This window comes from Linepithema humile, chromosome 5 (assembly GCF_040581485.1).
Source record: "Linepithema humile isolate Giens D197 chromosome 5, Lhum_UNIL_v1.0, whole genome shotgun sequence".
NCBI lineage: Eukaryota > Metazoa > Arthropoda > Insecta > Hymenoptera > Formicidae > Linepithema > Linepithema humile.
This window is the reverse complement of record NC_090132.1, coordinates 25,616,581-25,644,082: the sequence shown is the minus strand read 5'-3', so window position 1 is coordinate 25,644,082 and position 27,502 is coordinate 25,616,581. Positions and strand designations below refer to the sequence as shown.

Here is a 27,502-nt window from a genome sequence, read left to right as displayed (position 1 = left end):
GTCAAGTTTTATATATTTAAAAGAAATAGTTTTCGTTTTTATCATCTGCAGTTTAGTGTAGTCGCTATGTTATCAATGCTTTGACAGTTTCAGTCGGTCATAACAGTACAATAAATCGTACATTTAAAATAATATTACAAAAAGTAGAAAATTGTTTTTAATTGTAAAATTTATTTATGTTTCTAGATATTTGCCGAATGATGGTAGTCACGCATCCGAATTGTACCACGTGATACTGCGTTCATGGTGCACGTCGGGTCATTGCATTGACTAGCGCAGTACTGCCCACCATCGCTGTCACTCGACGGCTTTTTTGTGGCTAGGCGAGGACAAGAGGACAGTGCGGCTGGAGCTCGTGCAGTTTAAGAGTTTCTACGTTGTGTTTTCGCGAGTCTCGCACAAGGAAAAAGGAATAGCAAGAGCGCGGGGTGACGCAGGAGTGAGACACGAACGGTGTGTGTGAAAATCACCGTCAACAGTCAATCGGAAAGTACGGCTGACGTGTTTTTCCCGCCGGATTGTCGCGAGGCTGGGGCGCAGGCACCCAGCGATCGTCGCAGGCAGTTCGAGGCAGTTAGTTATCCAGCGGCGGCAGCAGCGGCAACAGCCGGTTGGATGTGTCGTTAGTGTGTATGCATCACGCACGTGCAATACCGACTCGTCGTCTCCGTTGTGCCTACATACGTGCGTGCGGGCGTGCATGCTGCTCAGTGTCTCGGGACCGAGAAACCGGAATATACGAGACGAGTGTGTTCCGCGCGTATACTCGCGGAGGAGCAGCTGAAGTGCGCGAGTGGTAGTGAATACACGGCGAGAGAAAGAAAGAGAGTGTGGCAAGACGCAGCCGGAGAAGAAGAGGAGAGAAAGATGAGCAAGACGTGCGCTCGCTGCGAGAAGACGGTCTATCCGATCGAGGAGCTCAAATGCCTCGACAAGGTACGTAAACTCCCTTTCGATCCCCCTTTGTCCGTCGCACTCGAACGGAATTCGAATTCTCGAGTCTGAACTTCGAAGGAGGCGCTTTTCATAAAAAAAAAAGTGAGAAGGAGCGAGGGAACGGGTCATCGCGGGAGAGATGTTCTGTTCCCGTTCGGCTCCATTGAGTAGGGCTCGGCCCAGCGGCCTTCATGCCAATCGACGGTCTCTCTCCATCGTGCATGCATGCGTGCATGCGTGCGTGCGTGCGTGCGTGCGTGATGCACGCGTGTGTAACGTCGCTCCATGCTAGCTTCGAAGGGAGCCAGCCGTCTACTTGTTGCGCTGCGACGCCACGCGAACGAACACGTAGTCGTAAAATGCACTACGTTTAATTTTTATTGACGTTACGAGTCGAGTCTAAAAAAAAGTCGTCTACTTATTACGCCGTGCCGTTCTCGCGAGTTTGACGTACAAAGGCTACGCTGATAAGGTCCCCGACACTGTCACAAAGATGAGACACGGCACGATATGATATGAATGATTATACGACTAGTGCGTATTGAAAATTGTCAGACTAGTGCATTCAAATAAATTTGCTGTTATTTATTTCACACAATATTTAAAAATATAAAGAGAAATAATACACACCAAATAGAATTAGCTGGATCTTTGTGTTGATTATTTATTGTGCTACGTGGATGCGGCTAACGGCGAGTTTATTTTTAGTCACGGTAAATAAAGAGAATTTAAAGAGGTAAAGGTCAGAAGATGACGCAGGATGTCCCATTCGATCCTGTCGCACGCACATCGACTGACTTGAGAATTGATTCCAGTTCCAATGATTCTATTTTCACGATGTTTATTTGCTTTATTGGTCTCATTTATAAAGTGTCTCGATCAAAATAATAATGATAGAATTTTCTAAAGAATAATGTTAAATTTTAAAAACTTTAGAACATTTAATGGGATTTACCGAAAAATAGATTTGATCTTTGAACCAGATAAATGCTTGAATAAATATCAAATTACATTTTTATTAAAGATACATTTTTTAACTTATAATAATATAGGAATCTATTGTTTACGGAGATTTTCCTCGTATAATTTTCTCTCTTCCGATCATTATAATTGAATATAATTCTATTTATGGTGTATGGAACGGGTATGAGGATTTTTCGAGAGACAGAGAGGAATGGAGTGGGAGAGCATGCAGGATGTACCGTTCGCGTACCGATTGCAATGGTTTGACTGCAAGTTGCTGCACATAGAGTGGCTTTTACACCAGCTCAGTCAGCGTTATAACTCGTATCTACAAATTGAGAACATGACAAGTTTAATATTTATAATTAAAAAATATTTATTAAGAATTTTACTTTTTATTATATTTTCCTAATAAAAAAAAAATAAATTATGACAGGAAGAGACAGCAATCTCAAAAAAAAATAATAAAAAAAATATCAGCATAAAATGCATAAAATGAAGCACATTATTTATTCACTTATTTATTTTATTTATTTGCTTTTTTTCTGAAGTCGTATATTGTGCAACGCGAGAAACGACATTCCGCGAATACCAGTTAAAGAAGGTCGACGTTACTTACGTACTACACCAACGATAGTTCAGTTTATATCTGTTGAAACAAGTTTTATGTATTCGCGCGTCGGCTGCATTTTGAGCAATAAGATGGCAGGATATGCATTCTCGTTCAACTCGTTGTGTAGACTCTTCTGACTCCATTCAAGATAACTCCCGTTGAAATTTATTTCGTTTTAACCATTCACCATTCATGTGGAATGTGGCGAGCGCTCTTTTACTTCATTCACTGTATGTGCCAACTTCCGCTTTAGTCGAGGAAAAACCTTGAAATGCCGGATTTATGAGTCGCATTTTGTTCGAAACTATTCTGAACAGAGCGAATTCTGCGCGGATCCTTGTGGGTCGTGCTAAGTGTTTTTAACGAAAGATCATGCGTGCAGTTCTCATTTACTATCATTTGCTGTGCCAATTTATTCGACTTCACTCCTCCGAAGTTTTAAATTAAACATCCGATTGCATTATTTCAATCTTGCGATATTAATACTTCAGTTTATTTAAATTTATTATTTAAATACACGCTTATACAGATAAAAAAGTATAATATTAGTTTTTCACAGAAACTATGTCGCAAATTTATGACAATTTTGCAGCTTTTTTTCATTTTTATCCACGTCATTATGAAGGGTTTTAAATTAAATTGTATTGTTAACAAAATTTTTTAGAGTCAATTAATTATTGTATACATAAAAGTAAATTTTGATTAAATATGTTTTTGTAAATTAAAAAAGAAGCTGAACAAACGATGGTCTTAAAAAGGCTGTATGAAAAATTTGTTTCAATTATGATAGAAAAGAATTATTTATTCAGAATTAGATCTTTAATCAGTAGCTGGTTTTTTACGGTTGTTGTTGAAGCAGTTGACTTATTATGTAGCGGACTAAAAGTTTTTTTGCGATAGATTACAGGATGTACCGTTCTCGTTTAGTTCCGCTCACCGAGTCGTCCTCCGTTCCATTCCGCTGCGATATTCCTCGTCTCGTTTATCCTTACGTTGAATGACCGATACTGAACGGTCTCTCGCAGAGCAAGGGAGGAGAGGAGTCTCTTCCCTTTAGTCATTTTTACGCCGAATTTTCCTGCCATAAATACAGACTTTGCACCAAAGATTTATTTACTTTGTTTTATCAGAAATAAACTCGGAAGCGAAGCTGTACGCACGAATTTTGGAGCTGTGCGTCTGTCTTTATTTAAGATAATCGGTTTGCTATTATTTTTATTATCCATTTAATCCGCGGGTATATTTTTGTATCCTTATTCTAGTCAGTAAATTATTTTTATATTTTTTTATATCTGCTCTAAATGAAGTCTTGGGCAGTGAATAATTTATACAATTTTGTCATTTTATTCCGCGACTACGGTGAGAGACTTATTAATAAGATACTTATTAATAAGACTTATTAATAAGTATCGTATTAATAAGATAAGAGTTAAAAGTAACCGCGTAGGTGATGTTTGAGACGTATCTCAGTTACACCGCTCGCTATTAGAGGGTTAATAAAACCCACCAGGCGAGTTAACGGGGTTTAAATCACGTGGGCGGTATTCCGCGCCACGAGAACGAGTTTCGGGCGTTCGAGAGGAGATAGAGGAAGTCAGCATTCTAAATTTGGATGTATCGGGCCGCATGATCGCTACGTTGGTTTTTTCTAAATCCTCTCCTGCGCCGCGTGTATTTATCGCGCACGCATCCGTTTTTGGCGCCTCCCACAAAGGGAACAAAAGGAAATCTTGCACCGCAACGTGAAGCTTATTTCATGAAAAAGAAAGATATTCTAAGAAATATCAATTAATTTTAGTCAATCAGATTTCATAACGTTCACCAGATTTTGTGTTATAAAATTTTTTAAATTCTAAACAAATTATTCGAATATTTTTTAATATCTAGTGTAGCAATTTGGAATAAATATTTTCTCATTCAACAATTTCGTTGCATATTATTAAATACACAAATTACTCGATTTAAATTTTAAGACAAACTGAAAGTAGCGATTACCTTTTTTCTCGTTAGATTACTTGTGAAGCGGTTTTACGTACTTCGCGTGTAGATCGTTGTTTACACCCGAGCTTACGCCTGTTCCCACCGCGCGTTCTCTATGTCTCGTGAAATTGCGGTTGCAACTGCATCTCTTTCCCGTTCACTTGGATAAACGGAGGAAAGAGAAAAGAAAGAAATAGGAGTATGGCGCGATATGAGAAGGAATTGAGATGGGACCCATAACGTAACAGGCGCACGAGTTAAAGCGTACACGAGAGATAATTAAGGTGAAGGGTTTAATAAAGGAAAATGTTCGTAGTTAGCCGGTCTCTTCCTCGTCGGGCGAGGCGAGGAAACTTTTATGAAAACTCGCGATAAACCAGTGGTGTCTTTTGGCTTCTTTCTCTCCCTTTGCGTGCGTTACTTTCTAATAGTCGAACGCCTGCCCATCGCAGTTAGAATGACCTTTCCGACCGAACTTTTATTCTTGGACGAAAAGTCTGTATAGCTTCAATGCCGCGTGTTTCTGGAATCTTTTAAACACACATTAATTCAAGATTTTACTTTCACTGTTGTGTATAAGGGGCAATTTTTAAATAATTTACGCACAGCAGATATAATTACACGCGTTGCTTTCATTAATTTATCTTTGTGCAAACGTTTTCGTAATTATTACAAATGATAGCAGTGCAGCAAAATACGTGTGAAAATTGTAGCAAAACAGTACAAGCAGTAAAGAGTTATGTTGGATGTCAAATGAGCAAAGATATTAATGCTTGGGGATGCTTAAATTTACTAGGCATCTTGTTTATTTCTTTTCTTATCTCGCGTTATGCAACCCGCATTCTACCCATGTTCTAACTTACACATGCACGCACACACACACAAAAATCAGTAACATGACGATTAATCTACGTTCTATTAGTGAAGAGCGGTTACTTGTCTGTTTTTCAGCCTCTTCTCTTGTCTCTTGTATATTGGCAACACATTTTTTTATCGTAAATAGCTGTCATTATTTCGGGCGTAGTTTTGAATTTATGTCTCGATGTTTTGGACGAGTTTCATTATTATTTTCTTAAAGATCCTTTCGATCTGATTAGAAGCTCAGCAATTTCAGTATTTTTCAATATATTTATGTTGATTATAAATTAATATTTTTTCATTGCAATACATTTATACACTGCAATTGTTATTTTAAAAAATTCTGAAATATTAATTACTTCTTGAAAATATTAATTATATAATTAAACGTCAATTTCGTCGTATATTGTAACAATAATTTTTATATAAATTCTATAAGCTAATTGATTTTGTTATTAATAAATTTTTAATAGTTTCCAAAAGCGGAATAATTTTTATCGGCAAGTGCAAGACGACGGTATTAATTTCGATTTGTATGTGCGATATGTATATATATAGCAGTTGACCTGCAGCGAAACTGCAAACGAATTCCGATCTGAGGCTTACCCTGCGTGGGTTTCGCTCGCGCGGTCACAACAGGTGGGAATCGATTCCAACCTGTTGCTTCTCTGTCATTCGAGAAATTCACCGATTCGAATAATTCACGGCAGAGCAAACATTATTTTATGGTCAACATGTTTACTGTTATTTCGATAGAATTGATTTTTATTTATCTCGATGTACGTTGAAATTCTCACATTCCTTTGTACTTATTTTTTATATGCGAACAAGATCATTATCACTGCTTCATTAATTATCGAGGTGATATTAAAACATATTCTGGATTATTCGTGAAATTTATCGCGGCTAAACTTTTGGTTCTCGATTTATTTGGAATGCTCTTTACGTTCTATTAACCGCAATTCGATTAAACGGCCTGATTTCTCGTTTTTCTGGATCCGTTGGTCGTCAGTCATTAAATATTCCTGCTATGCCAACGATGCGGTGCGGCATCCGGTTGTTTCTCATCGTCAATTGCGAAGGCGTGAATATAACGATTATGTACGTGATTTCTTAAACGAGCGGAAAAAAACGAGACTATTCTTAGATTAACAAGTTTTTTTGCTATTAACACGTTTATAAATCAATTTTAATGTATTTTAATGTTGTGACGTACGTTTTATCAAGAATCGTATTAATAAGCAGAGAACACGGCACAATCCAGCAATAGTGCGGTTTTATTAATACACGCGCGCGATAACTAATGCAGTGATACTTAAATTTTAATCAGACAAGAGCAGATAAGACATAGATACTCGAGATCATATTTAATTGCTTAATATCTCCCTTTATATCTTTGCATTGAGGACCTGGTTAGGTGGCGTGAGTGAGAGTGTGCGTTTGAGAGATAGAGTGCAAATAATTATATCTTTGCATTAGATTGCGTAATACAAAATGTCATAAGTCGATTTTATTTCCTCTTTGAGCAATAATTAAATTAGGTATAATTTGTATTCGAGCCTCTGCCGTATAATACGTTCAATATTTAGCTTGTTAAGAAAGTTACACGAAATCACCCGGTTGTCATTGTTCCACCAACCGCCACTTACCTCGACAATTCACTGGCCGAACTTTCACTTTCGATAACAGTGTTGGTTTAAGCGCTGTTCTTCCTCGGCTTTTAAGCGAAAATGTATTTTTTCGTACTGTTGATATTATGTCTTCTTCTTTAAATTCTCTATGACAAATTTTAACAGCTCGTCAATTTCTTAAAGCACCAGGAAAATAGAGTCTCGAATGTTTATTATGAAAATAATAAAATAGATATTTTTTTCAAAACAAATTATTTATGCAATTATAGTGTGTTCTATTCTTAATTAGTACCGAAATTTGTGTGGCGCCAAAAAATCATCAAGATGTAACTCGCAAAGCGTCAACGGTGGAAAAATATGCAGGCGTTAAAGAGCGCAATCATTATTGAAATTTCGAGTTTTCCTGCGATTTCCTTATCGAAATATTAAATCGCTTTTCACCTAAGCGCATAATTAAGGTCATATTCCAGCGTATCGTCGAGCAGGTTTTGCCGTATGCAGACCGCTCTCTTCTTAATCCAGGACACTGTACTTACATACAGCGACTATAAATACGATAACTTGCGAAACAAGAGCCTTGCATACGGACGAAAAGCATTCCGAAATCGGGTGAAAGTATTTGGTCAAGAAAACCTACGATTATTTTCTTTGTACAGATTTCTTATCGAAACTGCATTATCAGACTGCTTTATATATATTATAATCTTATAAATTAAAAACAAGATTTTAAAAAGATTTATATACTTCTAGTTCTCTAAGAACAAGAAGAATTAGATAGTCAAATGTTGGTAAATTGACAGTAAATTTGATTTTTATAGAAAATTTAAAGAGCACTTCCAGCAAAATACTAACAATATGGCAGATTCATAACAATTATTTATGTGTTTCTGAAACGCGCTTTAAATTTCCTATAAATATCTTTTATCTTTGCGTTTATTCGTTTTTTTCTTGAGTCATTAGTTTTGGCGTCTTTATAACTTTTTTTGAACATATAAATCCTAATTGCAACATACCAAACACGAATGCGGCAGTAAAACGTGAAATCAATTTCTAATTGTGAGCAGGTAAAATGATCGATGTTTCAATCGAATCCAACAATACAATATACGTGCTTCTTGTAGCAATTATGTAAGATAAATAAAGGCGAGAAACACAATACACACAAACGTGACTTTAACCATGTCAGTATATTACAAGATCAAAACATCGTGAAGAAAATAATTTCATCGAACAGTGAAACTTTTGTTCTTAATTCCGTAAAACGTCACAGAAAAAGAGAACGGTTGTATCGTCTGAAACGTCGTTTGTGCAATATATTTTTTGCGAATCGAAAGCGGAGGACAATGTCGTGTCCGTGATTAATAATAGTCCCACGATACAAATAAGGTACCGTTGCATTCATTGGCAGCCGCATTCCGGCATCGTCCCGTGAATTGACATCGGCGACCTGATCCGCCGCCGTCTAGAAGCCGAAACGTGCCGCGCTTTGAAAAAGAAATTCCGTAGACGATGTTTTATTTAATACGATCATTCTCTTTCTCTCCGTTTCGCCTACATTTCGCGGAATTAAGAGCAAGTTTCAGTTATTCGATGAAACTTTTTCTTTACGATGTTTTGATGTTGTAACGTCGCGGCGGAGTGACGTTTGTTTGTCATCTCTGTCTTACGTCTTTTTAAAGATAAGATAAATGCTCAAGTTATCGCGTAATTACTGGCCAATTGAGATTATTTAAAAAATAATTATTCTACTTTTACATATTTTGTCAGTAAACGATCATGTTTTTCTCTTCTTTAAGATAACTTTTCAAAACTTGAAAAGGCAGTTACGATTAGGCAGTCAAACGTTTTCGGTAGTTCCGATCTTTCGACAGATCTAGAAATTTTCTTTGATTTATTTGATAACGATAATAAGCACAATCCATATATCCATGGCGATTGTCAATAACGGCACGAAAATTTTAAATCATGCGAAGTAAATTGTATAATTTATTAACTTGTATATTGATATAAATTTAAAACATTATAAATAATCTGGCTTTGTTCTGAAACAGTCATGGCTCTACGCAGCAACTAACTGGTTGCTTGTGAAATTTTCGCAATAAACCATTTGCTACGAGAGCGCGAATAGAATATTATGAAACTTTTTGTTATCGATGCAAAATTTAGCCTCACAAGATTGCTTTAGAGATCCGCTTTATTTTGTCCCCACAATTATTTTCTAACATAAGTGGCTTTTGAAAGAATCATTAAAGCACGTTGTGCCGTGCCTTTCAACTTCCTGTCTTCAATGTTATTTTGCAACGAAGGAAGTTCTATGAGAAAATCGCGGGCTAGCGATTGTAAAATGAGTGGAAAAGCAACTAATGAGCGTAAAGTGACTTCGAAACCTTTTTTTAATATTATCCGTATTTTTGTTGCATTGAGCAGTAATTTATCGCTATTACGCAAAACGATATCTAACAGTTCGAAGGTTGCTATTTCTGCCGTTCTCCAACATGGAGCGTAATAAGGAAGTTGCGAAATTGACTCATTTTATGTAATGAGTCACATATTCCGAGACTATCAAGATCAGATTGTCAGTGATTACGTTTTCTCGCGATCTGTAACCTTTGTCGATTCCTGAGAACGGCCTTGCCGATTGTCGGGGATCTCGAGACGACTGCGATGACCTTCGATTGTACGGATTAGCTTAATATGTGACTGCGATGAATCAAGCTGTACATGTGCTTTGTCCAGTTAAAACAAAGCTTATTATTCCAGAGAATCTCTAACAACCCATACATCTGCAGCAATCGTCTTAATTTTATCTCTTTATAACAATACAGCTTTATATCAGCTCAAGTCTAAACTTTTCACAATTAGAAGTGTAACCGTAACTTCAACCATCGGGAACTTTTTTATTTCGCAAACGATTAATATTGTGATAAAATAATATTGTGATTAAAAATATCGAGGAAATTTCATAGAATTTACAAGTATAATAAAATATTAGATTTAATATATGATTTTTCTAATATATTATTTAAAATAACAGAAAATAGTTACAATAATAAATTATTGACAAACATATTAAAATATAATTATCAAAAATTTTACGAAGAATTAAAATATGTAATATCCGCAAGCAAGAATTTACTATTTTACATATTAAAAAAAGAAAAATGATCAGTATATATTTCGTAATTATTATTACGAACAACTTACAATATTAATTACTAAATAAAGTGTAATTTATCGCATCTGTCATTCGACGTTTGATATTTTACTTGTTAGAAAGATTATTATAGAGCATAAATGCAGAGTTAAATTGCGGTGCAAGAACGTTAGGCAAACTGGTATTAGCAATCCAATCTTACCGTAAACTTCGTAATAACGCTTCACTATTCTCGTTCGGAACATCTTAACATAGTTCGTGAGAAAGATTATGGCAGAATGATTACGCACAGCTGCTAGATTGCGGCAGACATATTTGGTCAATGCTCGTTACAAGTGTAACACGAATGTCACGTACTCTATTTGTCAATGACAAATCGAGTATAACGTAGTGCAGGGTTGATTGTGACAGCCGGTTCGAGATCTAACTAAATGCCGCTTAGCCTCTTCGTCCTTGCGACAGGAAGGAGAGAAGAAGGTTATAATAAGTGCACTTTTAATCTCATTAGCCGTCTGGAGGATCTTATCTTGGATATTAAACGATCGTATTTGTTGTCGACTTCTTATAGTTAACTCTGCGAGAGAAGTTGAGGTATACAATTATTGGCACGTGATTATTTCGTGAAACGAAGTACAAAGGAGATCGTTGATAGTGATTTGTAGAGTGATTTCATTTATGATATCTAAGAATATATGAGAAAAAGATCACTAAGATCTTCTCTTATCTATCTGGCGCGGAATTATTAGGAGAATTTATAATTTTATCGAATAATTGATTTTTGTCTTCTTACATTTTTAGCGATATTAATCGAAGTATATTTTTAGCGCATCGAACTAAAGTTTCACGGTTAAAGAACAATATTTAATATTTATAGAAATGTTTGCAACATTCGTCAACATAATCGCTGAAAACTTTAATGATGAAACATGCTACATATGGTATGATATCGGATCGTGACTCATACAATGCGGATTACGTGTTGCTTAAATTAAATAACCGTGTCACATGATTTATTTTTCGGATTCTCCGTTCGTTTCACTTTGTTTTTTATTTATGTGAGATTGACAAATCCATCTGGAATGCTAATAGTGGATCTTTCCTTGTTACAGATATGGCACAAACAATGTTTCAAGTGTCAGGGTTGCAGTATGACCCTGAATATGCGCACATACAAGGGTTTCAACAAACAGCCGTACTGCGAAGCGTAAGTAAAATATCATACATCTTTGCACTTGTGTGATCTTTTCTCTCTCCCACGTGTGATCGTGTGCCTCTCGTCTCTCTGACGAAATCCGCGTTCCACTTTATCGCAGAATGAAAGGTGACCCGTGAAAATCGCTGTCGGCATTGCCAGCCAAACTGAGCTTGCCGTTTTTGTCGTATAACAAATTGCTTTACGTAACCACGTTAGTCACGGTAACTTAACATTTGCCGAGAGCTATTATCCTAAAAAAAAAAGTAGAGAGACAAAGAGGAATAATATCGCATAATAAGAATACATTTTTCTTCTTGTCAGGAGTATCTTTTTCGTGTTGCTCGGTGCAGAATTGACGCCTTGTGTGTTTGTTCAAGATCCACAAACGCGCAGTTCGATTCTCTCGCCAGTTGGCTTGACATTCATGAGAAAAGAGCCATTGATATTAACGATGCTAATGACATCGCACGCGCCCAGCATGCTCCTCCGCTCAACGCGTCCGCATGCATACGTCGGATAATAACGCGGCGTTTAATATCCGGTAAACAACAGGCAGAGAATTTGCGCTCGAGAGAGGAGTATGAAGGCAGAGAATAAGCCCGCTCACTCGCTCGCTCTCTCGCTCGAATCTCTGATAGTTACCATGCATACCAGGCGTGTCGACGCAGCGAAAGCGAGAGAGCGGTCCTATAGTCTCGGGATAATGTATAGCTGTCGTCCTTCGAGAGGATCTTTTTAAATGCGCACGCGTCCTTTCGCACGTCGCCGGTAGCGTAATGCTCTGCATAAGTCGACGCTCTGCTCCGGATCTCACCCAAGCGTGATTCTTTTTTACTTCTATTGCGCGGAATGAATGTCATTTTCTAAGAGTAGAATTTCCCTACAGTGATGTTTTGCAGTGATGACTCGCAAATTAAATGCGCTTTCATTCAAATGAATGAATTGAATGAACTAGAAAGCGATGGCATGTATATTCTTTGTCCGCCGTCTGAATAGCCGACGTGTAACATTTTCTTTAACTATTGTTTTATACAAAGTGTTTAACACAAAATACGAAACGACAAATCGAAAACTTCTTGACAATATTTTAATTGTCTCTTTACTTGTTAAAGAACGTCTGCCTAACTAGCCCTCTCACTTTGAGCACAATTCAATAAAAAAGATTATATAATTACTAATTATGCGCTCATCAAATCTATAAAGAAAAAAATGTATGGAAATTATGTAGTATAGTGGCTTTTTAATACTTTAAACCATTTGGAAATAATTAGAATCGTCAAATGACAGCAAAATTGACTCAGCATTATGGTTAATTTTGAAGACTCTCTTGACGAATATTAATTGCTTTTATCTTTTAAGCAATAGGAGAGCCGAGGGGAAGCGTGTAGAGTTTTCAACGCTTTCCTGCGATAACCTCCTAACATTTCACATTTTGTAAATAATATTATTGGCATGTTTGAGGTTTTTGTTTTCCGTTAATAGAATGGCTTTTCTTATTGTTTGTTATGAAATAAATTTGCAAAAATTATAAAACAGGAATTATGCGGATGCAAGTAGAATAGTGTTGATGTAACTTTCGATTTTTAAAAGATGATATGCTAACTTAGAGCCCGGCATCCTGCTGCGTGTCATCTCCTCATATCAGTATGCTACGAGAGATACGCCCGTGACTTGTACATTCCGTTGTGTATTGCGATGACGAAATCTCAGAGTTGCGATACGAATCTGCATTTCTCTTTTCTCATGTACTCAGGATTCTTTTTTTTTTTGTTTACATTACGCGTAATATATGTAATGATAAACAATTTGCTTGCGATTCTTCGATCCTTTTTTCTGTGAAAAAGTGTTATTCAAACATGCAAAGAAAAATTATGAGTTTAATCTACAGATGGGGAAATATTAATAAATATAAGATTGATACACATTAAAAGGAGCAGGATATCAATATATTTTAAATCTATTTGAATACTACAAAGTGCCACACCGCTTGTCGTTAACAATGTTATGTTACATGTTTGAATAAGTTGTTCTTAGGAACAGAATTATATGCATTAAATCTACAGGATTGTGTGTGTACAATTTGTTGTACAAAATATAAATCACTATAAATCACGTTTAGGTTTACGTTACGAGCTTTCATTACTTCGAGCTATTGATATCTTCTTTTAAGCATCTCGCATTGTATTTTATTGCTCAGAAAGTTGCTTACTTGTAAAGGCATATTTATTTTCCGCCTGAGGTTATTTGCGGTTCTTGAAATTAATCAAAAGAAATAGGCACAATATGCAGAAAGCCAATGACGTGAGAGGAATAACATCTCATCAGGAGAATTTCGTATTTCGCGATAGCGACATGTATGTGTCAGCAATGCTTCAGAGGAAGTACTGAGTAGGCAAAGCAGAACATCTCACATGTGAAATTCATTCGTTCGTCTGCCCGCCTTCTCTTTTATCCCTTACGCTATAATTTTATCTCTTTTGCTTATTATTTTATTTCAATGTGGACCAATTTTAATTTGTACATTATTTTTGTCTCTCCATTTTCTTGATATGCACCACACAGTTATTGTTTATTCATTTTTCGTAATATTTCGCTAAATGTGTGAACAATAATGATTGAATATTGTAAAATATGTTGTAAAATATGACACGATGATTTCAATTTAGCATATCGCTATACATAAAATAGAATTTTTATGTAAGCTTATTTTTTAAGATGCGTAATTCTCGCGTAAAAAATAAAAAAAAAAATATAAGCAGATTGTATTCAATTAATATTGAAAGTACGAATGACAAATTCATTAAAAAAGTTGAGAAATACTACGATACAGCGTGAGCTTTTAAAATTAAATTTGCCTTTAATAAACTGTATATAGAATATTTAAAAAATTAAACTCAAAAATAATGTTTCGGAAACTGCTTTTATCTTAATCATCATTTCAACAATCGTAATTATTACGGTAATATAATTTAGCGATACTATTGAATTTTTTAAACGACAATTACGTACATTATTGTTTTTTATCTTCCACTTTGCGTTTCCACATTAAGCGATTTGTTACGGATGCACTTAAGGCATTATTTGAGACTAAACTCGCTTGCTTATCAGAGATTATCGAAAAGGAGCCTCGAAGAGGGAGCCTCACGAGTTAAGTAAAGTTACTTCTTACAGATATAATGTTACAATTAACTGAACACGTGTTCCGAGTTCTCTCAGGCTCTTGCCACATATGTATATACGCGCGTCGACGCATTACACATATACATACGTCAGATTAAGCACTCTACCGGATAACGAAAGAGAACATGTGTGAATCTCTCGGTCATGCACCTTTTTTCAGCTCGTCTTTCCTCACTCCAACATTCGCGTTTCCTCCTTACACGATGATTTCAGTTTAGCATATCGCTATACATAAAATAGAATTTTTATGTAAGCTTATTTTTTAAGATGCGTAATTCTCGTGTAAAAAATTAAAAAAAATATATAAGCAGTTTGTATTCAATTAATATTGAAAGTACGAATGACAAATTCATAAAAAAAGTTGAGAAATACTACGATACAGCGTGACCTTTTAAAAACTCTGTTGCCAAGCGTTCTTTTTTATTTTAAGCTTTTCTTCTCTCTTTCAAATCGCATGTTATCTTGGCACGCTATGCTTGCTACGCAGCTACGAAACACGCCTTTCTTCCAAATTTTAATAAACTCGCACGAATGATATCATCAGTGCTATCGTCATCGGTTCATCGTGAATGACTCACTTCCCTCCACGACGATCTTTTCTATGTGAGACGCACTCTTGCGTCTCACGGCAATTCGCGCTTATATTCGACGACAGATTGATAATATTTTCCTTCATTCACGCTGCGCCGGATTTATCCCGGAATATCGCAAAAAATTTGTTGCCTATATTAATGACGTGTTTCAAAGGAAGCCGATAAGATTTTTATTTCATTTCGCATTCCGGTTTTTAAAGCGATTTAGCTTGATCGGGAATTTTTTAAGACTGCTAACTACAAATTGCAAGATTTTTTTATTGAAATCTATTCGTTCTTAATAGCATTTAAAATTCTTATGTAAATGTAATTGCATTCCTTTTTGTTGCATATTATTTATTTCAGTCTGGTTCAAACGCGACTATACTTGGGCGAATTTATGAAAGTGGTTAAGTAATGCAATGGGTAAACGCGCTCATGCCAATTTGCATTTGGGAATCGCTCGTCTCGACGCGCAGCGCGCAGATGGAACAGGAAACGCCGCCGCCTGTCAGGCCGCACTTTTAGCTTCGAACAATTTAACAGCTAGTCGTAAAGGGGTGCCCAGCCTACCGTGGCCCGTCTGCGCGGATACGATGAACCGACCTTGTCCCACAATGCACCCACCTCTGGACCCCAATACCATTGCACTCGCGTGCGGGCATTTGAAATTTTATAAGCGCGTTGCAACGTACACACTGTGCGAAGCCGTAATCGTTTGCGTTGAAAATCTACGATTAAAAGTAAATCGCTGGCGTTCGCATCCGGCATTTGTCTCTCCTGCGTAATACAACGCGCGATTTGCACATAACGAGTCGGAATGATCGAGCGACGCGTACGAGTTTCCAGCGCGATATCGAAAGCGAGTGCATAATGCCGCGCATAAATTACTTATATGAGATTCGCATTATTACGTCAGAAAGAGAGAGTAACTTGATTTCTTTAAATATATGCCTTTTTGTTTACTAAAAGTCGTAGAAAGCGAGCATCGATATATTTTACAAGATAGTTTCGAAAGCAGAAAATCTGTTTCTTGACAGATTAACAGTTAATTGATATCAAATTTGCTGTCAATCTGTCAATATTGCTAACATTTTGCTTGCCGAGTAGATTCTAAGTATTCAATTTTATTGTTGTATTGAAAATGATATTCTGAAAAGTACGTTGCTTCTTTCTTGAGAATAAGAACTTTCATGAGATATAAATTACTGTTGAGAAAATAATATTCTTATTTGAAAGGCTAAGATTTGCAAGCAAGACGCCTAAGGCAAACGCAGAAAATTAGTGTGCCTATTTATGAGAAGCGTTAAATTTTCTACAGTTAATTAAATCACAGCAATTACTGATTACGATTTACGTGACATTTCTTAATCGAATAAACACGATTGTATAATAAATCACAAGTAGGTTCAGTTTCATTAACGTTGGTTAACCTTAATCTTAGCTTAATCCATGTTTCAATTTTTTACTAGAAACATACAAATTATAATTATTTTAATATGTTTTAATTTATTTTATGTAAAAAAATTACAATTTTTTAAAAAATATTTTTATATCCTAATAAAATATATTAATTGTAAAGTAATTGTGATAAATTTCACGATTTTTAAACAATATGGAACGAATCTTTTTTCCGGGAATTTTTATGCGTATTTGTCTCGGCCTTCACGAGAATTTCTAGAATGCGGACAAGAGGTATGGCTTCGCTTTGTCGTCGGCAGGATTGACGAGCAGCAAGTTCCGAAGCCATCCGAGACTTAACCGCAGTAACGGAATCCAATAGACCCGCCCTGAGAAATTTCTCCTGCGGCAAGTCGTTGCGCCAGACTTTACGGACATTGTGTGCATCAATGTAATATTGTACGTAATCGCTCTCACGAGAAATGCGCACTGCGGTTTCCGCCGACATTATGCCGTCATTTATCCGACTCTTACTCATATTGAAAAATATTATTATTAACTTTAAAGGTCGTAGATGTATGATGTGTATAGATATGCGGATTCTTAGATTTCCTTAAATTGAGATAATTGAAATACGAAAATAAAATATTTTTGATTGTGATATTATTATTAAATAAATCGTTTTAAATTTGTAATCCTGCAAATTTATTAACTTTGTACAAAAGTATTAATTAAATTTATCAGTTATGTTATCAGGTCAGAAAATACCGATCTTCAAACTTGATTGTTAATGTAACTATTTAATGTATTTAGTTATTTGCTTATCAAGCGATGTTATATTCATTAACCATAATTCATCGATACTACTGTTATTCGACCGGTGTGATAAGCAGGTGCGACAGATGTTATCTGCTTCGGTGCATTGGCTGCACTCACGTATGTATATGTTCGTAGTAATTCGATAAATCAAGCATGTAGTATGGCGTGTAAGCAGGTAATCCGAAGAAGCTTTGCTGAATAATGTGAAACATGTTCTACCGTGCGCGCAAACGAAGTTCATACTACTATGCCATATGTGCAGAAAATTATTATCTATAATGTTGCCGATAAGCATTAATTACAAATTTGCGTATAAAAATTATATTTGAGAGTTATAGAAGTATATTATTATCACATATGCATATTACGTTAAATCCGGCCAAAATAAAATTATGATTTTTTTCTTAAAGAAAAGAATTTTCATATTACGCATTAGATGTATTATAATTTCACAAGTGGTTTAATCATTTGAAATTGACATTTAGATAAAATATTTTATGTTATTTTATTTGAATCGTATTCATTACATCTGCATAAAACTTACAATTTCCGTCTGAAGTATACGTTAAATGCGCAAGTAAAGTTTAATTAAAGAGATTATTACAGGCATATATCATACTTCTAATAGGTAGATAAGCATTTATTAAAAGATTAGTCATCGCGCTACGCACATACATGTATATGCAGTTAAATGATTCGATGAATCATACTTCGTTGCATATTGCACTGCAACCGGTCGATATAGTTCCTAATGAATTTGTTTCCGAACAGGAATTTACAAAGTAATTATGCAATTATATTGTATATGTTTTTAAGATTTTTTATTTGCTATTAAGCAAAATGCTAGCGATATTGACAGGTTGACAATATTTGATTATTAAGTTTGCTGTCAATCTGCCCATACTGCTAATATTTAGCTATCTGAACAACTGTGTGTTGAATCATGAGTTACTTATATCTGCAAAATACTAACTAAAATATTTACGTAGTACATTCTTGTTATCTCTTCCATCTGCTCATTATGTTATTAACTATATCCACAATACAACCATTAGAAACGCGTAACAATTTCGCATGAGAAGACGCAGAACGCATTGTTTTCCAATTTTCTTCGTTCGCAGCCATTCCCAACGTTTATTTTTAGCGGCTCTCTTTTTCCACGCTGAATTCGAGGAATTCAAATGCGCATCGGTCGATGAGATAATTTTTTCCTCGTCGCGCGTGGAACAATGAATATCGCGCGCGATCCCTCATCTCGTCCGGACACAAAGAGAGGCAGAATGTGCGTCTATTATTCGTGCATGGTGCACCGGCGTATTGTGTAATCGCGTGGCACAATTACCGAGCGAGACAACGCGCAGGCAACCGTATATGGGAAACGAAGTCGTGACACAAATCTCGATTACATCTCGCGCGAGACAGAGTTACTTATCTTATCCTGCTATACTCATTCATTTCAAGTCGCTGTACACAATTTACTTTCGATGATTATCTCATGCGCGAATACAAAGCTGATTATGATTAGCATAAAAAAGAAAAGACGAATTTATTACTGTTGTTGGGATAATTGATTTTCGAAAAAGTTATTTTTGCGCTTTAATTTAACTTGTGACGATAAATTAGTGTTTTTTGATTACACGAATAAAAAACGAGAATTTTAATTTAGAAATGGGTTTCCACGAAGGGTAAATGTACTTCTTATATATTATAATATATTCAGAACGTGAAGCATAGTGGAAAGTAGCAGCGAGTAACAGGTTCAATGTACCAGATTTCCTATTTAATACAATGCAAAGTGTTTCCGCAGTTGCGCAAACAGCAACATTTTTTAACGCAGGTCGCGACACGATACTGTCGACACGTTCACGCATCGCCATCGAAATGCATTCTCACGCGTGTCATTTACCACAGGCGTATGCATATGATTACGTGTTTATACGCGCCGATTTCTATCTCGATAAGTGTACTGGATAGTTAGCTGCACCGTGATTAAATCGGTCGACTTGCCGGGCAGAAAGTTTCTATCGAATTTCACTCGGCTCACCTGGTTATCGGTCGATTAATATGATTTTCCTATTCTAATTCGCATCACGTATAGCAAAGAAAAGCGCTTTACGCGTGCGGTACTAATTATCCGCTCGTTTTCATCGTGCGCTCGCGCCGCTTAAAATAGCTGGCTTAAATGCACGCTTAATTCGCCGCAGTATGTTAATTGCGCGGCGGTTTCAGCATCACTTTTTACGCGCTTAATTAATAAGTTCTTGTAATTGCAATGTGCTCAACATTCTGTGTACATATATAATCCTTAAGAGTGATGTATTAAAAAATGTACAGTGAGTCACAAAATTATTCGCTCAGTCGAGAATGCAACAAAAATGAATAAAATAATGAGACAACAAAGGACTTTTTGAAATTTTTTTATTTGGAAATACATAATTTACAGTTCAATATAACAGAATCGTAAAAAAATTTGAAACATTGTGGTTTATAATTACAGAAAAACAGGTCATAACAATTCTTTACATGTTTTCACGTCACAAAATTATTCGCTTACGCTACGAACCGGCTAAAACAAATGCAATCTACAAACTTCGATGGGCATTTGTTTCTGATTGTTGCTTAAGATAGTCAGTATAACATAGAAAAGCATTCAGTAAGCATTTCATTATAACCATTTCCATTTATAACTTCTCGTTTCAATAATTCATTATCATGGGCAGAAAAAGCAAAGAAACAAATCTAGAAATTAGGAAATTAATTATTTTTTATTGGAAAAATGGTAAATCTTTAAGAGAAATTGGAAGTATTGTTTGCAAAAGTTATTCGACGGTGCGATACGTTATTAAACGATACGAAGAAGAAGGGCGAATAGAAAACAAAACAGCGTTTCGTAGTTAGAAAAGTTAAAGAAAATCCGAAGATAAGTGCTCCCGAATACTCACTTTTTCAAAATTTCTCTAAAAAAGAAGTTTCACGAAATAATTCGAAGAGTACTACGGAATAACGGGTACAACAGTCGTGTAGTTAGAAGAAAACCTTACGTAAGTGAACTTAATAGGAAAAAAAGAATAGAATTTGCTACAAAATTTATTTCAAAGCCTCCGGAATTTTGGCATAATGTTATATTTTGCGATGAAAGCAAATTTAATATTTGGGGCTCCGGCGGCCATCGAAAAGTTTGGAGAAAATCAAACGCGGAGTTGAATCCCAAGAACCTGTGTAGTACAATTAAACACAGAGGCGGTCATGTAATGGTTTGAGGGTGCATCAGTTATCAAGGTGTTGGAAAACTACACATTATTACAGGAACGATGGACAGAATGATGGAAGATAATATATTTAGACATTTTGAAAAAGAATTTGAAGCAAAGTGCTCAGGAGACGGGGATCCCAAACAATTTCCACTTTTATCAGGACAACGATCCTAAGCATCCATCTAGATTAGACAGGAATGGTTGTTGTATAATTGTCCAAAAATATTGAAAACTCCATCTCAGTCCTTCGACTTGAATCTAATAGAGATGGTGTGGAATATGTTAGATATTAAAATACGCAAACATTCTATTACAAGCAAAACTGAGTTGCAAAATAGATTACAAGAGGAATGGCAAAAAATAGACAGCGATTATTTAAAAAAAATAGTAGGATTGATGCCAAAAAGACTTGCCGAAGTTATAAAACAAAAAGGGTATCCCACTAAGTATTAATTTTATTAAAATAATAATTTCTACAAAATAAGCGAATAATTTTATGACGTGAAAACGTGTAAAGAATTGTTATGACCTGTTTTTCTGTAATTATAAACCACAATGTTTCAAATTTTTTTTACGATTCTGTTATATTGAACTGTAAATTATGTATTTCCAAATAAAAAAATTTCAAAAAGTCCTTTGTCGTCTCATTATTTCATTCATCTTTGTTGCATTCTCGACTGAGCGAATAATTTTGTGACTCACTGTACATCTTCTCACGATTAAACGCGCTTTGTAGTCTTTTAATTGTATTTAAAAAAATATAATGTCTGAACAATGCGATTAAAAAAAATACGACTGTGTCTATAACTTTGTATGACGTTATCAAGTGCAAGCTGATATATTCCAGCTCATACTTTATACTAAAAATAGATTAAGATTGAAATTTTTGTTAAATAGAAATTAAGTTAGGGAGACGAAACTGAAAGAGTTCTTGCAAGGCCTTTCAGATCGTTCGCATATAAATTCCACGCATCTAATGTCTGGAAGAAACTCGAATTTCTGCTACGCTGCTGCAGATAACGCTGCTGCGTGGAGTAACGTTGATAGCAGGAATACAAATATTATCACTTGTACCAGTTATTAACTCACTGTGCGTATCATGTACGAATTTTTCGAATTCCGCTGCGTAATCTCCACGTCGAGGAACATAAGTTCGCTTTATTTTGCTCTCCTCTTCGCGCCCGTTATAATCGATGTACTGCACAAAGGATGCTCACGATAACAGTGACGTCGTTGACCGCTTGTCACTCACTCGGAACTTGCATTATTCAGCGAACTTCCATGTTTCCTTTGTGGAGGAGGCTGCCCGGGGGAATCTATGTAAAATAATGTGAGAGGCTCATATATACGAGATATTCTCGGTAAGGAGAAAGAAATACGACACTGAAATTCTCGCCTGAAACAAGACGTACCGGGTGTTCTGAAAATGAAGAATTTGCATTTTAAACTCGAGACGTCTTTGAATTTATTTGACAAAAATTTAATTCCGGAATACTTCTGCCAAACAAATCTGCTTTAATTTAAAATAAAGAATTCCTCGTGACTATAACAATTGACGATGATGTTTTACTTTCTCATTGCAGACACATACCAAAAGCCAAAGCCACCACGATGGCGGAGACACCGGAGCTGAAGCGTATCGCGGAGAACACGAAGATACAGAGTAACGTGAAGTATCATGCCGAGTTTGAGAAAGCGAAGGGGAAGTTTACGCAGGTGGCAGACGATCCGGAGACTCTCAGAATCAAGCAGAACAGTAAGATTATCTCGAATGTCGCCTATCACGGTGAGCTTGAGAAGAAGGCAATTATGGAGCAAAAGAGGACAATGACCGGAGAAAATGGCGAACAAATAGGTAAGTGGTTTCTACATTTTTTCTTCGATCGGGTTTGTTGCTACAATATCGTACTTCTTCAGTTATATCTTATATATTCAAATGATGATAAATATAATCACCACGCATTACGTATCACATGAGTTCTATTATTTCATAGCAAAAATTCATTAGGCGTAAACTGTAATCATAATGCTGTCGTAAAAAAATCGTAAGCTTCCTATCACAAAATCTGTTGGGGGAAATATTTTGATCAAAATGTAATTTTTTTGTAACAACTGGGAGTATCTTTTTTTGTACATCAATGTGTTTCACAATCTATTCATTAATAAATTATCTAATTATTCGCTATTAATAATCGTACAAATTTGTGTGTGTGAAGCTGGCGTATTATTTCGTGGAAACTCATTAATCATTGAGAGTTAAAAACTTAAAGAGTTAAATTCTAAAGTTTTTAAAATCTGACAAAAAATGATCAAAAATCGGAAGATAAATTGAGACACAGCCTGGTGTTCCAGTTTGTCTTAAGCCATATTCTTTGATTTACGACCAGATTTATTTATCTTATCTGTCAGGAACTTTAGAACTATTAGAAATAAAGCCAGAACTTTGAATAATTAATGAGTTTCCACGGAATAATACGCGAGTTTCACACGCACACTACAAATTCATGGGTTTAATATCACATATATGAATAATAATTTTTTAAATTATTAATAAATAATTATTTACAGAGCGATATTTACGTAATCATCAATTTACTAAATATAATTAATAACAGAGTTTTTTCATATTGTTCAATTCACCAAACAGTGTAAAATTCGGATGGACGAAGGATAACAACGTTTTGTGTCATTTCAATATCCACAATTCATAATCCAGTATTCGCTACACGTTCGTGGTGGGCGGAGTGTTCGCCTCGCTTCTCATTAATCGTATCGCTAGCTTCTCTGTGCTTTGTTGATATAGAGTACGTAGAGTACACAGACGGCACGATCGCCCCTGCATCGAGTATAAACGCCAATCCGCCGCCTGCAAGAACGGCGAATTCGCCGGTACAGAGGACACCAGGTAGGATCGCCGATTACGATCCCCTTAGCGAAGCGAGGCCGAGTCCCTATTCCGCAAGGCAAGCTGCTACTACTGTCATTTATACGAGCGACAAGGGACCAGGTGCGTTTACCTTCGCGATTGCAATCACTGCAACTTTTCGCTGTGGACGTTGCATGACTACGCTATACTTTCTTATTATAATTTAGTTTAATTGTACCATTAATAACATTGATTTAGAAGAACGCGAATAATGTTTATTAACGTCATAAATAATGTTTAATTACATAAAAGAATATCATAATGATCGTTTATTGAACAAATATCTTGCAAGCAACAGATGAACATAATTTGTATTTATATTTAATACGTAACGCTATTATTTTTTATGTTTTGATTTTTATATTATTAGTCACATTTAATTAATTGATTGATATTTGAGATTTAATTTCTTTCGGCTATGTCCGCAGAGAGATAATTGTATATTAGGTGTATTGAATATCAGTAATAGAGATTTGCGAAAATTTAACGAAGGGGGGATTTTAATGAAGCGTTTTCTATTGCGATGACTTATTCGCATTTTATGACCATGTTACGATCATGCGGGATGGAACCCGCATAATTAGATTGAGTAGATTGGGCTTACTCTTGAATTACTCTTCACGATGACTTAGACAATGTTCAGCTACTTCTATTGTATCCCCAGTATTATTGCGGCCTTAAATTGTGATGTCGCCTAAAGTTCTATTATTGCTTGTCAGATTTAAACGCTCTTTTTATATTTGCATCATTGTACCTGCATCTCACGCGATTCATCAGCGAAGCAATTTGCACTGGAATTAATTGTTACGACATGTTTGCCTTGTTGGGAAAGTAGAAAGTGTAATCGCTTCTGTTCAACGTTCTTCTTTCTGCTTCCGTGTTTATTCGTCACTAAAGCTTCTGCGGCGGATCTAAAAATATTTCCGTTAATTAACAATGAAACGAATTAAGCATTTAGTAGCATGTGTAAATGTAGAAAATTATCTGCATATTATACATAAAAATACATTGCAGTGACGAATCCACCGACACGAAAAATCGGTTCGGTCGCTGATATTGATCCAGTGAACGAATATTATGGATCGTTAACGCCAGCCAACACGAACAATAATCACGTCTCTCAGCATCAACCTCAACATCAAATTCAGCATCAACAGCAGCATCAACCTCCACCACCATCCTCCAACGTTGGGGTAAATTTTTAATTACTGTTTACTGATATTGCTGATCATTATATTTTATTTGAATATTGAAAATTACGAACTACAAAAGACTACTGTGTAAACAGAATTCGATGTGTCTTAAATAAAGCAAATGTTTTATTTTTTTTTCTTTTTATAAAAATATTTTATTTTTGCAGAGAGTGTACAGAGCGATGTATGACTACGAAGCGCAAGATCTCGATGAAGTAAGCTTCTGCGACGGCGATTTGATTGTCAATTGCACGGCCGTCGACGAGGGTTGGATGACTGGATTGGTGCAACGTACGGGGCGACATGGCATGCTACCTGCTAATTATGTCGAACCGGCACAGATTTAAACATTTTTCAGGTCGAGCTTTCATTCGCTAACCGTTGATTATCGCCGCTTCGATCACAGCGCTCAAACGGAGCGTACTGCTGAAGGGAGAGACGGCATAAAGTAAAAAATTCGCGATATAATACTCGAGATTAACGCTTCTACTTGCGGCTCTTGTTATTCCTTTGATCGAAACGGCGAATCATCTTAGAAAATCAGACATTTTAGATAACAAGTTTCGTACAGAATTTTCATAAAATCGAATATTTTACTCGCAAACTATTTGCCGATAATAGAGAGATAAATTTGAAAATTATAATTTTTAAGGTCTGCTTTACAAATGCACGGGGGCTTCGTGCTTCGTAAATATCCAAGTTAACGCGAGTACGCTCGAATGTCGAACATAGTTTTATATGCTAGAATTCCATGATGGGACCAAACTACATAATTGCGATAAATTGTGCCGATAATAATTAAAATTCTGACAGCTTATGAGGTGATGCGTGTTTTGACACAAATTGGGAAGAAGCAAGTCTAACAAATTTTTCTTGTAATTTTTTTCACTTTCTTGTGAAACATTACTTTCTTTGTTATTATTTTTTATAAACTTCTCAAACATTATTTCTTTGTTTTAATATTTTCTTATTCTTTTAACCAATTAAAATTACATAGCTAAAATATAGAAATCAAGAAAATACAATAATTTTATTTAATTCAAAGGTTCTTTATGGGTTTTCTGTTAATCATTCTTTTTACAATGATGAGAATTTTATGTTACTTGTTATAAATTCTGACTAATATATTACGATTAGTCAGGTTTTTTCTGATTATTTTGCATTTATAACACTACATTCTACTTGTTTTTATAATATTGTCCGTTCTGATTCTCTTACTTTTTCAAAGATCTTCAAAATACTATTTTAATCATGATATCTAATCTCTTTTTCTTTTCTCTTGATGGCAACAAATCTTCCCTCACATTTTTAGTCAAAAGAAAACAATACAACGTGCCTTATATATACATTCTTATATATATTTATATATATATATACATATATATATATACATACATACATACATACATACATACATACATACATACATACATACATACATACATACATACATACATACATATATATATATACACATATATATATATACATATATAGGCTGTTAATTACTAGTGGTATCAATTTCTTTATCACAATAAGACCGAGTGAAAGAGCATCAGAATAGCATATTTAAAGAAATAGGAACAAATTTTTATAATGCAACAGTGCCGTGTTAATGTAACCTGAGTTATAATTTACAAAATTAATTGCAAAAATAAAATGAATAAAACTATTGGGAAACATAATGTTTTTGACGCAAAAGATGCTGACACTTGCCTTTCTTTCTAACTACAAAGCATGAAAATAATCGTTATATACCGTTACTGGTCTTCAATTAATTAACAACAATTAACCAATATTTACTGCGTAGCTTTTAAGTTTTATTTCGTATGATCCACTTGTATGCTTCGCATTTCGCTCCAAAATTACATTTACGTGTATTTGTTGACATAAGTTATCATTTGGCAACTCTGAGGTTACCAAATAACTCGAACATTTTTAATTAAAAGTATATTAACGGTATATTTAGCGCATCCCGATGTCGAGCACCTTTTGCAAAATTCAAAAGCGCAGTACTAGCCACATTGGCCAGCACGACAACCAATCTCTTTAAATAACTTGTTCGAATTCGGTCGTTTTTTCTGTAATATGTAGACATGATCGCATGTCGGATAATCTTAGGGTAAATCGATTGCTAATAGAGTGTCGTGTTGTCATTACGGGGTGCTTTTCAGTGCCTTATCGTACTTGTCATTGCATTTTTAAATTGACATTCAACTGGTTCCTCAGAAACGTATCCATATTGCATTTACCTGAATAGGCGGATTATACTGTGAAACGACGTCCGATGATACTGCAAATTAACGAAACGTGTAAAGATAATAAATAATTCGTTGTTTGCGAGCTACACGTGACGTCGTTTGACATCGTTTATAAGCGAAGAGAATGAATATTTTTGGAAACATGTTATGCAGCACGTTTGTAATTATTAGTTCGCTGATAAGAGAATTTCAAATTTTAATTACAACATACAGAAATATATGTTAGCGTTGTGTTTAGACAGATAATATTATATTATCGTATCAAATCATAAATAATGAATATGTATGTTATGTAAATCTTGTAGTTCATTATTGATAACTCTACCGATACACGAAATCCCTGTTCTTTCATCATCGATGAATATTTCCTTTTCTAGGTTTCATTCTGAAAGAAACAAATCATAAAGATGCATATTTATGTCTGTATTTTATGATAGTATATATAATTTATCTTTATTCATTCAGGTTTTGTTATAAACTTGATATTCACCGAAAGAGGTCGAGTTTATGAATAATGTCATTAAGATATATATCACATATTGTTTTTCTTCAAAGAATATAACGAA

The 27,502-nt window shown here is 35.3% G+C and overlaps 1 protein-coding gene across 3 annotated transcripts; it reads left to right on the top strand.

Moving 5' to 3' along the window:
* The first annotated feature begins 394 nt into the window (after positions 1 to 394).
* Positions 395 to 27,233, top strand: Lasp (LIM and SH3 domain protein Lasp). 3 transcript variants are annotated; one of them, XM_012371896.2, is made up of 6 exons: positions 395 to 936; positions 11,245 to 11,339; positions 22,140 to 22,411; positions 23,360 to 23,563; positions 24,497 to 24,675; positions 24,843 to 27,233. In XM_012371896.2, the coding sequence occupies exons 1-6, from the start codon at positions 868 to 870 to the stop codon at positions 25,020 to 25,022; spliced, it is 999 nt and encodes a 332-aa protein (XP_012227319.1). In that variant the 5' UTR covers positions 395 to 867; the 3' UTR covers positions 25,023 to 27,233. The 3 variants fall into 3 exon arrangements, with proteins under 3 accessions (XP_012227319.1, XP_012227318.1, XP_012227320.1); XM_012371895.2 differs by having other exon boundaries at positions 23,336 to 23,563; XM_012371897.2 differs by lacking the exon at positions 23,360 to 23,563.
* Positions 27,234 to 27,502: the final 269 nt, after the last annotated feature.

Bases quoted from the DNA above. Each gene is read 5' to 3' on its own strand.
- Lasp (XM_012371895.2), top strand. From the start codon at position 868: ATGAGCAAGACGTGCGCTCGCTGCGAGAAGACGGTCTATCCGATCGAG. The intron at 22,412-23,335 runs GTAAGTGGTTTC...TCGTATCGCTAG, and splicing joins AGAAAATGGCGAACAAATAG to CTTCTCTGTGCTTTGTTGAT. The intron at 23,564-24,496 runs GTGCGTTTACCT...AATACATTGCAG, and splicing joins TACGAGCGACAAGGGACCAG to TGACGAATCCACCGACACGA.